General features: G+C 36.7%; 1 protein-coding gene across 1 annotated transcript in view; it reads left to right on the forward strand.

The window, feature by feature from the left end:
- Nucleotides 1-13,332, forward strand: part of CLEC16A (C-type lectin domain family 16, member A) — a 51,114-nt gene that overhangs the window by 17,073 nt on the left and 20,709 nt on the right. The window contains exons 12-17 of the mRNA XM_010003285.1: nt 948-1,048; nt 5,144-5,266; nt 6,419-6,528; nt 6,997-7,041; nt 8,164-8,214; nt 10,396-10,524. Of these exons, the coding sequence (XP_010001587.1) occupies nt 948-1,048; nt 5,144-5,266; nt 6,419-6,528; nt 6,997-7,041; nt 8,164-8,214; nt 10,396-10,524 (559 nt within the window). The remainder of the gene's footprint in view (nt 1-947; nt 1,049-5,143; nt 5,267-6,418; nt 6,529-6,996; nt 7,042-8,163; nt 8,215-10,395; nt 10,525-13,332) is intronic.

The following is a 13,332-nucleotide window of genomic DNA, read 5'->3' on the forward strand; positions in this document are numbered from 1 at the left end:
TAATTAATTTATTTTTAAGATCTGCTACACAGCAATGCTTTTTTCGTACTGTGAAACATCTATACTATGTTGCACCTTCTTTTGCAACTTTCTTACAGCTGAAGTTTTTCTGGGTCTGTCCTGTGTTTAGTCTACATGAGGACCTATTGATGACTGGGACTTGTAGTCTGAACTGACTGGATGCAGGCCACCTTAAGACAGGAAGCCAGGTTTCCTTGCCATCAGGCTTGTGCTAATACCAGCTGAATCTCAGCCATACCTGATCTGTCCAAACAGCTTTTGGATTAATTGGACTTTTCTGGTCTGTTCAGGGTACAGGTGAAGGACAAACTTGGTACTGTTTTTAGCTTCCTGTATGTATGTCATAGGTCACACAGGCTTAAACCCAGGAAAACAAAGCTCTTCTCAAGTCCAAAGCTTTCTTTTTTCCATCCAAATGCTCCCTCCTTGATAATTTTTCTTTCTTGTAACTGTTTAACAGTAAAGTTTTTGACTGTTTTAGAGTAATGTAGCTTCCTCCAAACTTCTGGTGGAAACTGCTTTCTTTTCAGCTCTGTTTAGTACATGAGTTATAAGATAGGGGGTTTTTCATGCAACAGAGACTGCAGTTCCTAGAAGTTACTTATGCATACACTTAAATTGTACAGTGCTTCTGCATACATACTGAATATTGTACAAACCAGTCAGTAAACGTGTGAACAATCAATTTTTGGAAGGTATTGTGTAACAAATGCCATTAGAACATAAAAATGAATGTCAAAATGTAAATAAAAAGCATGGCTATAATCTGAGTACTCTTGAGCAAGTTATTTTTTGTTTAATGCCTGAAAGTGTGCAGTATTGTAAATTTGCCTCTTCCAATAGCAACATGTACAACAAGATAGTTACTAATTTTTCTGCAGATATAGTCTTTTTCTTAACCATTTCAAAATTACTCCTTTCCACAGGCCTTTTCTTGATATGGTCTATAATTCACTGGACTGTGCTGAAGATGATTACTACGCCCTCTTTGTACTTTGTCTTCTTTATGCAATGTCACACAACAAAGGTGAGCAATTTTTGCTATTTCTGGGTAAAACTAAACGAGACTCATGGCTTTAGACAGGCACAATCTGTTTGGAACTTATGTTTATGCACTCTGTAAACTGTGAGAAATTCTTTAAGTATGCTGTAAGTAAAAACAGTTGCTAAGGATCATCTTTTTAATTAATTACTTTTTAATTATTGTGTTTGATTTTTAATGTCTTAATTCCAATTGAAGTTCACTATATTTAATCTACATGTATATATAGGCTCCAGTTCTTTCCCACTTTGCATGTATGATAATTGCTATGTGCAAACTAAGTACAAAATATTGTCAAACTTGTCTCCATATGATAGAATAAACTATTTGTACAGTTTAAACCCATAGGTATTTCTGTTGCCTATTTCTATGCAGCTTTGACAGTCCTTCAGGAATTCTTATCCTATGGAATTCCTCAACAGACTTCTCATCCATTGTGTGTGTAACTGATTGAAAGCTTGTTTAAGTCAGTGCTCTGTGCCATAATACATCTTGCAAGTCTCCCAGGGAGCCTGGACTATTTTATAAACTAGCAAAAATATGCTGAATGTGTATTTCATTATAATTCAGACAGTATGAGAATATGTAATGTTTTCTAAGGGATTTTTATGGTTGGCTTTTTTGCTGTTTATCTTTGGGTGCATTTTGAATAGATGCCTTATGGAGCATTAATGTAATAATCTCAAATAATCATGTTTCAGGAATCAAGAGCTGAATTTAAGTTACTTTCTGCTCCACAAGGATAGTTTCTATAACAAGCTAGCAATTTAAATGAATCACCTTGTCTAATAAACTGAGGAAAAGAGCATCAGATGTGATGGCATACTTAAAAGTAAGGTTTCTGTTGTAGCTTCAAGGTACCTCTAATGGGAAAGTAGAGTGGAAATGAGAGTCTTGAGGAACCTAGCTAAGCTGATCCCCTCCTATTCTCTTCCATCCTCTTGATGACTTTATCTTTTCCAGGAATGAAGGAATGCTTCTTTGAGGTTATAGTTTGCAGATGATTTCAGGGCTTTCACAGTCTCTTTTAATAAGAGATAATAATGTCAAAGAGTTAATGTCACCAAAGATAGCATCACAGCCTTGCCCTGCTCTAGCCCTCTCTGACTCACATCTCTGATTTCCCACATCTCCCCTGCAACCACTGTACTTCCAGAAAATGTCTTTCCCTGAGGGACTTTTTGAGCATTACTGTGCTAGGAAACCCTGATGTCAGAGCTGGATTCGCTTAACTTAAAATTCATTAATTGAATAGCCAAAGTCATTAGTTGCTGAAGCTGTTGCAGCTTCAGAGAGTCCCCAGAACTCTTTTCAACATCATTGTAAGGGAGTAAGCCTGCACCCTAGGGTTGTGTTTCTTAAGAATTCTTCTGTGTAAGACCACAGTCCTTCAGCCCACTGTATTTGCTTTCAGTGTAATTAATCACTCTTCAATGATTCTCAGAAAAAAAGACCAATATCCTCTCTTTTTTCAAAGATGATTTGCTTACATCTACAATATTGCTGTAACCGGTGAGGAATGCAGCAGTGGCAGCCTCTTGCTGCTTAGTTTTAGCAACCTCTATGCTGTTTATTTTTCATCCAGTATCCAGGGTTACCAAGAGAAATACAACAGGCAGCAAAATACCTACTTTTTAAGAGACTGGAACTATCCTGGCCCTAAAACTGGAGTTACCTTTTTATGCATTTACAGGGTCAAAATCTACACTTCATCCTTTGGGGGTCACATCAGCCCTCTCTAAATGAGAATTTTTTTAAGATATACTAATTGGCTTTCCTTTTCAACAATTTACAATAGTCTGTTGCTCTTTGGAAGCAATTTTCCATTCTCCCCCTTTCCTTGACCCTAAATCTTAGGTGCTAGACAGATAATGACATCCAGTTTTGGTCTTCATAGTTGACAACCCACTCCTCTTGTTCTCTATAATAAACTACTTTCAGCCACGGGCCCACAGAATCAATGCTTCTGTGTCGTGAAGAGGAGGGGCTTTGCAAGCTGCTGATTTAGTGCCCCTGTTTTTTGATGCAAGAGCAGAATGTAATTCTTGAAAAGCTCAGGGGCTGTACAGCTGCTCCTTTCTGTATCAAGCTCAGTATCAGTCATGAAAGTGCTTCAGGATTGAGCTGGAGCCAATGTTTACATCTGAATACAGTCTAATGAAAGAGATGTGTCTGCTTACAGACTGTGTCAAGGTATGGGTCAATGATCCTTTTCTTTTACAAAAGGGCATGAAGATCTGTCTCCAAATATGGAGTGCCAAGTTGCTTTCCCAGTTTCAGGAAGTAACAAACCTCTAGGAGTTTTGTGTCTAGGGTCTGATTATCAATTTACTGCCTAATAGAGATGGGAAATACTCACTAGAACACTTGAATCAGTTGAAACAAACAGTTAATTGGAAATTTAGGATGATTTTTCGTGACTGAAGGCAAAACAAGCTTGTCCTCTCTGCACCACAGAAAATTAATTGCAGTTTTCTCTTTCAGTGTATTGGCTGTTTCAGATACATTTCTGGTTCCCTAACTGGTCAGTTTGATTCTCACCTTTCCTGCTTCCCATTGGACTCATTCTGGCACAGAGAAGGCCACAACACAATAAAAAAAAAATCTGAATTTCCATAGCTTAACCAACAGCTTTGGTTTCAGGCCTTGCTTCTAAGGGAGCAGCCTTCTTAATCTCTGTCACTAAATGCAGACACCCCATTGAGGCTTTTGATGGTGGCTCCTTCCATTTGGATACAGAGTCTGCAATTTTCACCATGTGCTTGAACAATTTTAAAGGAAATGTGCTTGTTTTTCACCAGCAAGTAATATCCATATAAACAGGAACAAATCATCCCAAGAGGTTCATGTATGCAGCTAAATAAATTTGTTGCGAATTGTGTATGAAAGATCTTTAATTCCAGGAGTCCTTTGTGTATTTTGCTAGACCATGTACTGTATCTCAATGCAGAATTTTGCATCCTTGACAGGCAGACAACCCATGAAAGATGCTGAATATTAATTCTTTCACTGTGGTTTCAATTTGGCCACTTTGAACACCTGCCTGGTCCTGCCTCATTCTTCCCCCATGTTTTCGTAGTCTCTAGTGGTTTTCTGCTGGTTAATGACCATGTCCTTCTGTGAGACCTTCATCTACCTATAGATATTACCTATGAAATTTTACTCATAAGCAGCTTTCCTTCCCAGAAGGAAAACTGTAGCTTTTAACGAAACTATTACGTTGTTGTGAACACTAATGCTCTGATTGCCCTGGCTCCTTAAGTGTTCTCTTCCCTCCCAACCCTTTATTGAGTCTCATCATGACAGAGACCACTTGTCATTAATCTTACAACAGACCTTAATTAGTTGTTCCAAATACATGTGCTTAGTGAAGAAGTAAGTCAGATATCACAGATGATGTTGTTATGTAGACTTAACTACAAGTTCACGGTTGGAAGAAACTATAAACTGCAATAGAGTAATCTCCTGTTTTATGGGCTTATTAATTACCATTCTTCAGAACAAGAACAGGGAGATCCTCAGCAATCCATAATTACAATTTGTTCTAAGAAGTCTTACAGTAACCAGTCTATTCTGAAAAAAAAATTTGCTATTTTAGAGAAGTAAGTTGAAGAAAGATGGATTTAATTTTCTTAAACAAAGTTGGAATCTGTGATTTGTGTCAGGGAGGCTACACTAAATAAGCTGCTAGTTACAAAATACACTTCCTATTTTAAAAAAACATTTGTGAACTGATTACTGACTACCAAAACAGAATCTAAAGTCAGACTTTAATCTTTTTAGCCTTCATGCTCTTCAGATCTATGGCTTGACTTTGATTGGATTTAGATGCAAACAGTTTGAGAATTCCAGATGCAGCAAAATTATTTGGATGTCACCACCCACTTTAGAGTTTGAGATGTCTTCACTCATTAGGCTCCATTTAAGGCTGAGATTTTTCAGTGGTACATAAACTAACTTGCTCAGTCTTGTATTGCTAATTATGTTATTCTGAGAAAACTACTATGGTCCATTAAATACTTACTTCAAATAGTACTCCTGTTTTTTAATTTACCTTTCTTCCTTCATCCCCCACAAAAGGAATTGACCCAGTCAAGCTGGAGAGAATTCAACTTCCAGCTCAACATGCTGAGGAGAGAAATTCATATAATCATGTACTTGCAGAAGGGCTCATCAGGATAATGAATTATGCTGCACAACCAGGTATCGCTTCTCCAATATTTGTTTTCTTGCCAAATCAAAGTTTTTGAAGATGAAAAAAGCTATCTAGCCTGTTGTCTTTGAGAACAAAGTGTCTGTTTACCGTGCTCTGATGAACAATGAGTAGATATTATCAGGTTTTCCTTGGCTGTTGAGGAACCAGAAACTCCAGATTTTTGCTGAATAGTTTTTATACTCAGATCTGTACAGGGAACTGATGTCTTATTTCCTGCTTCCTCTGGTTTTTAATAAACAAATTATGAGATGTGTAGTGATTTCAGCTTAGTGTAGGATTTAATCCTGAAAATACGATCTGAGACACCTTTGCTAGTAAAATTCCAGTGGAGAAGTAGTCTTGGAAACTATATGGTACCCTTTGCTTTTGGTAACCATTTATCTCTGAAGGTGATAGCAAATTCTTCCATTATTTTTTTAATCGCAGATTGTATTTTCAGTTCTGAATGGTTTTGCAGAAAATATGGGGGTTTTCATTACTTCAGCTTTTTTTGTGAAATAAGGAATACAAGACTCAAGTGACCTATTCCAGGGAAATATGATTTTAGTTCAAGCCACAGCTCTTGTCCCTGCACTTCCCCTTCTAAAATTTTGAATGAGTAGAACTGGTTTTCCCCTGGAATTGACACACTATCAAATTTCTGATTGTCTGCAGAATAAAATTTAATGCATGTTTGACTCACGAGTCTGATATACGGAGTATTAACTTTTTATGCTGATGTGTCAGTCACAGATAAAAAGCACATTTATATATGTGTGCTATATACAAAACTTATTTTCATCTTGTAACTTTATCCATGCCAACCACCTGTGATTCTTTTGTAACTTTAGTGTAATTCACCCTGTGTTTCAGATTGATAAAAGCATTGTTTTCAGCTTCTTTTCTAATAGTATTAATCTTAATTGCCTTCTCATTGCATTGTTCTGCTTTAAAGTTTCTTTTGCTTTTAGTCTGCAGGTTTTTTTATTTATAGCCAGCAGCATTGCAAGCCAGCAGCAGCACTCATCTGTGTCAGATAGGGTGTGTATGACAGAGGACCATAATTAATGATAATTGCAGAGAAGAGTAGAAACATTTAAGAACACTGGGAAACGAGAGTAACTGCTGTTATTTTGTATATTGAAATTTTCTTTTCATAGATGGAAAAATCCGTTTGGCAACTTTAGAACTTGGCTGCCTGTTGCTGAAGCAGCTTGTGTTTTCTAAAAATGGCAGCATCATGAAAGATGTTCACCTTGCTTGCCTTGAGGTAAGTGGTTTTTTTCAGATTACCAGTCACAGCATTACTTGTTTTTGGCAATTGGTGTATAGTTGAAAAAGTTAGTTTTGTTTCTGATTGCAGTAAGCGTAAGTGTGAAATTTGAGCTTGTAAAACATCTTTCCATTGATAGCTCTGTGTGGTGAACATAATGAATCAATATCCCATGTTTTGTTCTCAGCTTTGCTGTTACCTTGCTATTTAAACTCTGAGTTCTCAAGCAGGTTATGTTTAATTTTTTCTCTGAAATGTATATGTTATCCATCTCTGCAAGATCACAAACTTTATTTTCCTGTGCAAGAACTATGTTCTATCAAATTCTGAAGTATATGGGTATGAGGATGTTAACAAACAGTCTCTTTTGAATGAGTTTTTTGTTGTTTTTGTGGGTTTTCTTAATACAACTTCTGAGTAAATGGTGTATTTACTCCCTGAAACCTGTTATTTCACTTTTTCTAGGGTGCCAGGGAAGAAAGTGTTCATCTTCTTCGTCGTTTCTATAAGGTATAGATGCCAAATGCTGTAAGAAAAAACCTTTATGTAATGTGAAATTAGAAGCAAATTGCAGTCTGGTCTCTACACAGTGCCAAGGCAGCACTTTAAGATGGGAATTCCATATCTGTGATAAAGGGAGTGTTTTGGAGGGATCCTCTCTTTCCTGCCTTTTTCTGAACCACACTGGCATATGCCACAAAAAGGCTTTCAGAAGTCTCACAGGGTTTGTACTGGAGGTCAAATTAGCCATCATGTGCTGTTGTTGCAGCTCCTGTGTATTTCATGGAGTAGAGCCACACCATTAAAGCTTTTCTGGGATTTTAATCACTGACACTACTATGGAATGTGTATAGAATGTGTTTCTTTTGGGCATTATTTTTTGTCTTATATAAAATGATGATCTAAAATTTTACTTATTCTTTTTTCCTTCTTGTAGACCTTTTGCCCTTTTTTTTGGTTTTGTAAATAATGAGAGAAGTAATCTTTTTAGCCCTAGGAATTAACTTCTATATATGGAGCAGTAAATCCATGACACATTTCAAGTGTCTAAAATCTCCCTGTTTTTGTTAGAATTCTTTGGAATAATGTTTTCTCAGCGTGGCTTACAAAAAACAAGTAACTTGTGGTGGGTTCATTGGCTGCCAGATGCCCACCCAGCCATGCTCTCACTCCTCCTCCTCAAACAGGGTGGAGGGAGAATATAAAATGAAAAATTCTTGTGGTCAAGGTAAAGACAGGGAGATCACTTAATAATTACCATCATGGGCAAAACAGACCCAAAATGGTGAAGATTAATATATTGCCAATTAAATGTAGGTAGTGAGAAATAAAGACAAAATAAACCAACACCTTTCCCTCACCCCTCCCTTTTCCCAAGCTCAACTTCACTCCTTCATTTCTGACTCTTCTGCCTTCTCCCCTTGCTGAATGGTGCAGGGGGAACAGGAAGGGTCGGTTTGAGGCGGCTGAAACCGGCTGGAGCAGCTTGTGTCTGGCACAGGGCAGCCCCAGCCTCTCCTCACACAGGCCCCTGCCAGCTCCTGGACAGGAATATCCAAGACATAATTAAACAAAAACATGGCTCCATAGTCATAAAGCTTCAGGATGTGTCTGTGTGCCTTTTTTTGAAAGGGAGAAGAGATTTTTCTGGATATGTTCGAAGATGAATTCCGGAGCATGACAGTAAGTGACACCCCTTGCACTCTGCTAAACCCTCAAACTCAGACACAACACAGGAAAAAGAGCAAGTACTCATTGATAACTGCTGAGTATGCTTGTGTCTGTAGTTCCAGGAGTAGAATAACAAAATGTGTGTGGTTATTTTTGTCTCTGAAGAGGTGTGTCTACACTTAGTTAAATAATATATGTGAAATTTCACAGCTCTTTATTCAATAAAAGCCTCTTACTTTCTCAGAGCATACAAAAACTACTTTATCCTGGGAAATGAGACATTGGATTAATATTTTTTCTAGTTATTAATGTGAAAATCTTTCTATATCTTTCTGAAGCCCAGCAAGGTTTTAGTTTTGAGGGTGCTACTTGACTTCCTAGTAGAGAACAGAGTTCTAGGGAGCAAATATCGGGGCCTTTGTCTCATCTCAAAGGGCCTGGGCTGCGCTGCGGTACCAGCTGCGAAAGTGTTAAAATATTACTAAGCTTAGTCTCAGACAGTTCATGTTTAACCTGTAAGCATGTTTTGAAACTAATTATCTGTTTCAATTCTTAGGTTAGAATTCAGATAAAAATACTTGGAGTAGTCAGTTGTGGGGCTTTTTCCCCACTAGTAGAGGGATTTGATGAGCAGTCACTAGTTGTCTTTTTCAAAAAGCACAATCTACAGTTGGTGTGTTGCAATAAGTCTTTTAATATGGGAACCATCTTGCACACGTCTTACCAGCCTAAATAATAGAAGCGTTTAGTGTAACATTCAATTTTTTAGTAGTGAAGCATTGCTGTACTTTTAGTTTAAGAAGTACAACCAGTATGAGCATCAGTTTTAGGCTGAAAGTTTGGTATATGTGTAGGTTTTTCTGTTCTATCTCTAAGACTGCATTTTTTAATTTGCCATAAAAAACAGAGCTATGTCCTGGAACTTGAATTTTCTTTTCCTTAAAGTATATTTATTTGCCTACCTCTGAGATTACTTGCTGGGTGGACTCATTTAAGTGCTAAGTAAAGGTGATGTTGTCTTTTCAGAGGAGTTGTATAAATAACAGGATAGAACTTATACAAAGGCAGAAGTATTCTTGCTCTGTCTGAATGACAAAGAAAGGAAAAAGTTATCTCTTCATCAATGGTAGATGAGAACAAGTTCAGAGGAGCAAGTAAATTGGACACTGTAGTCCTTAGTATACTTGCTTTCAGTAGTGGGGTTCCTTTTTTAATACTGTTCACCTTTATGATCTAAAATGCTGTTTAAACCAGAGTATGCTCATGTGAATTGCATGTGAAGTAGTTATTTGTTAGAAATTTTAGTTCTGTATTCCCATTGTTCACATTAGTTGAATTTGTTAATCCAGTGATTTAGATCAATTGTTCTGATATCAGAAAAATTGTCTAGACTGGTTTTGAGCTTGTGTGTGTGCAAGGCAGCAGTTGAAGACTGTAGTTAGAAAACGTTGGTCCTTGTTTCCATCTGCTTATTTTATGGTATCTGACCATGGCACAGTGGCCAGGTATGCTTCCAGTTGCTTTTGGTTCTTTTGGAATGCCCATTTGACCACATTCTGTGCAGAATATTGTACAAGCTGTGGAAAAGACTTTTATCTGTTTTTAGCAATTCCAGCTCACTTTCTGGCAAAAGGAAGCTCAGAGCATGTGTTTATAAAATAACTTGGATGAAATTGTCCAAGGGTTCAGAAGGACAGATATTTCAAACATAATATATTCCTTAAAATAAGAAACCATGTTGGGGAGAGACTCTGTTGCTGGCAAGATGGAAGGGAATTGTCTAGTGTGAAAGTTATTGCATTATTAGAGACCGAAGGGTTCTTTTTGGAAAGAAAAATATATGAGAAACTGTTTCTTGTGATTAAAGTTAAAACCAGACCTAGTGACTTTCATTTTTGGTACTTATGAAATAACCTTTCTTCTGGAATGTTTTTGAGTTTTTCCTGTGTTTTTTCAGTATGGAAACTTCAGTTTCCTAATCCAGTTCCCTAAAGTGTATTAGGGAACGATGAGCAAATATAAAATAGGTACTGCGTGTAAGGAGATTAAAACAAATGGATAGTATAAAAAATTCTTAGAACTCCTTCTAACAATTACTTTGTCTTAAAATATGCAACTATTACTTGTATTTGAAAGTAACAGTGCAGATGCTTACTGTTCTGTATAGTAATCAATGTTAAAATATTTTTATAGATTAAGCCCATGAATGTAGAGTACTTGATGATGGATGCCTCAATCTTGTTGCCTCCAACGGGGACGCCGCTGACTGGTATTGATTTTGTGAAAAGATTGCCTTGTGGAGACGTGGAAAGAACACGAAGAGTAAGATCTTACATTAGTTCATGACAGAATGATGCCAAAGGCTTTGAACATTTCTAGAAATATGAACATTTTTCCTTGAAAGCCACTTGATTACAAGTGTCATGCATAAAATCAAGATCTAATGAAGACAGACCTGTGTGTACTTTATATGATATTTACCTGTCCAGGTGGATAAGCTTTTTCTCTGCAGTTTCTTGTGTCTAGTCAATTCAGTATATTACTGCACTGAGGTCTTAATTTTTTAGACCATGGAGACATCTGCCTTAAGAGGCATTTTGAAGGCACTCATTAATGTATTGTCAGTTTCCTTTTGTGATCTGATATCTCAGTCCATCTTTCGTTATATTCTTTTAGTAAGAATCTCCACAGGAAGGCTGGCTGGTTTCATATTTCTTGTGTTTCTAGACATAGCAAAAAATATCAGTTTATTCTGGTGATGTCCTATAAGCCTTGCAGTGCCCGTAAGTCTTATAGATAATTACTACATGACATAATTTGAAAAGTGCTGTTCTTCAGGTAGCTTTGCATTTATTTAAGTGTATATGTAAGTATATTCAAGTAGTCTTGAAGAAAAAAAGCTTATTTCCAGGAATCTTCTGAAAACTTGTGCTTTCATTACTTCTTGTAAGCCACAAACTTTTTTTATCACAGCCAGTTTAGTTTGATAAAGTACAATGAATTATCTAAAAGTATTGTTCCTAGAAAGGAAAAATGCTTCCTAGAATTCTCTCAGGAAGTTAACAGAATTATTCTATGAAATGCATGTTAATGGAAACTGTTTGTTCCATGGTTTTTATGTGCTAAATAAGGAATAGCTTCATTTCTGTTGGTGGAAATGGAAAAATCAATACAAATATTCCTGTAAATTCTTTGGGATGGAATGGTCTTTCCCATCAGCAAGAACTCCAGCTAGGCTTCCTCGCAGGCTGAATTGCCATAACAATATGCTGAACTTGAGCTGTATTTTGTGATGTTGCTGCTGCCGCTTAACCTGCTGGAAGTCCTTTCTACTGAGAGTTTGAAATGAACAGTGACTCAATTCTGAGCATCTCATGAGTTTCTGAAAAAAGTTGTCAAGCTTTATTGCACTAGCAAGTGAAGTAGCTTTGTACTTTGATTTTATCATGAGTTCTTAGCTGCTAGAGATCAGATTTTTTTGGCTCTCACTTCTTCTTTTGTTATAGGAAGTCCTTAGTTCTTTAATGTAGATTGCAATTCATATTTGTTCCTACTTACCCAAGAAAACAGAAGTCAGTTGAAAAAAGTTCTAGGCCACTGAACTGCTCTGTTGTTTTATTGAGATCTAATAGGAAGTAACAAATCATATGTTTTTGGGTTTATATTGGTATTACTAGCGAACTGAGGGCTATCAGTATGGTAAGAAGCACAGTGTAGTTCCCTTTTCATTTGATATTCATGCTTTTTTTCCTATTTTATCCTTAAAAAGGCTAAAGTTATAATTTTGTTTCCTATTCTGGTAGATCATTCTGCAATACATGTGACTACATGTTTAGATACGAGTGACACTAGTTTTATAGGGAATATATGCAAGGAAAATTAATGCTCTGCCAAGGACAGAAATAGGAGAATAAGTGCAAGCTTATTTTCATGGCTGCACTCCAAATTAAAACGAAAACGTGTTGGGTTTGACTTTTGGTTTACCAAAAATGTAAGGATGTTGCTGTTCTTCATTGGCTTTAGAAACTTTTAAATGCAATACCACAAATTCTTCTGGAAGCATCTGGTAATGGAACTGCTTTGTAGTAATCCTATTTAATAAGAATGCAATCCACCTAAGTGGGAGAGATCATCTCCAGTTATGAAGTAACTCAGCTTTTATTCATAAGGGAGTGTTAAGGGTATCAAACAAAAACCATGATATTGACGTTCTTGCTGTGAATAATCATATCGTCCTGTGAAGTTTCAACAGCATACCAAATTCATCTGCTCTGATGTCAGTTTATGGAAGAGCCAGGTATGACTTCCCTCTCTTCATCCCAGTTCTGCCAGAAGTTTCTGAAAACACCACCAGTATGAGAGCTGGCCAAGCAATCACATTTCTGGTTCCCAGGAGCCACAGTGTCGACAGTTTTAAAACAGAATTTTAAAAACGGAGGGGTGAAGAGTTTTGCATTAAGGCAGTTTAGATTTATTTTTCCTAATACTTCCTGGGCACTGCAGCTGTTCCATAAATCTGATGCTTTTATTGTAAGGCAGCAGTTAATTTACAGTCTAGCACAGAATTACTATGTAGGAAACTATGTTGAAAAAAACAAAACACCGGAAGTAATAAAATTTTTTTTCATTTGCTATATTGAAAATACAGTTCCTGTAATGGAAGATGATCATAAATGGTGTTTTTCAAAATGTGGCTAATAAAATGATGATTGTTCTTTGGCACCTTATCTGGCCTTTGCATGCCATATGTCATTAAATTCTAAATCAAAACCAGAATATTAATTTCACAGAGCAGCTGTTGAGCAGTTCCTTGGGATTCATGGAGCTTTCGGAATGCTTTGCCTTGATCTAGACCTTCTGAGAATAAAGATTAAATTTTCTGAGAATGCTGTAGTACATGTTGTTAGTTGTGATGAACACAGCAAATTAGAACTCAAAAATATGCACTGTTTTCTCTCAAACTTTTAGACATCTTAGACTCAGCCAGAAAAGTTATTACTGTTTTAAGTTCAAAATGTGAGAGTCCTGGAGGTTGGTTGTGCAGTTCTCTGTAGCATAGAGGTATTGTAATTGTCTTAAAATTATTATTTTAATAAACAAAATCCAAGATTGTTATTTTTGCTTAAACAG

This window comes from Chaetura pelagica, unplaced genomic scaffold (assembly GCF_000747805.2).
Source record: "Chaetura pelagica isolate M959 unplaced genomic scaffold, ChaPel_1.0 scaffold138, whole genome shotgun sequence".
Lineage (NCBI taxonomy): Eukaryota > Metazoa > Chordata > Aves > Apodiformes > Apodidae > Chaetura > Chaetura pelagica.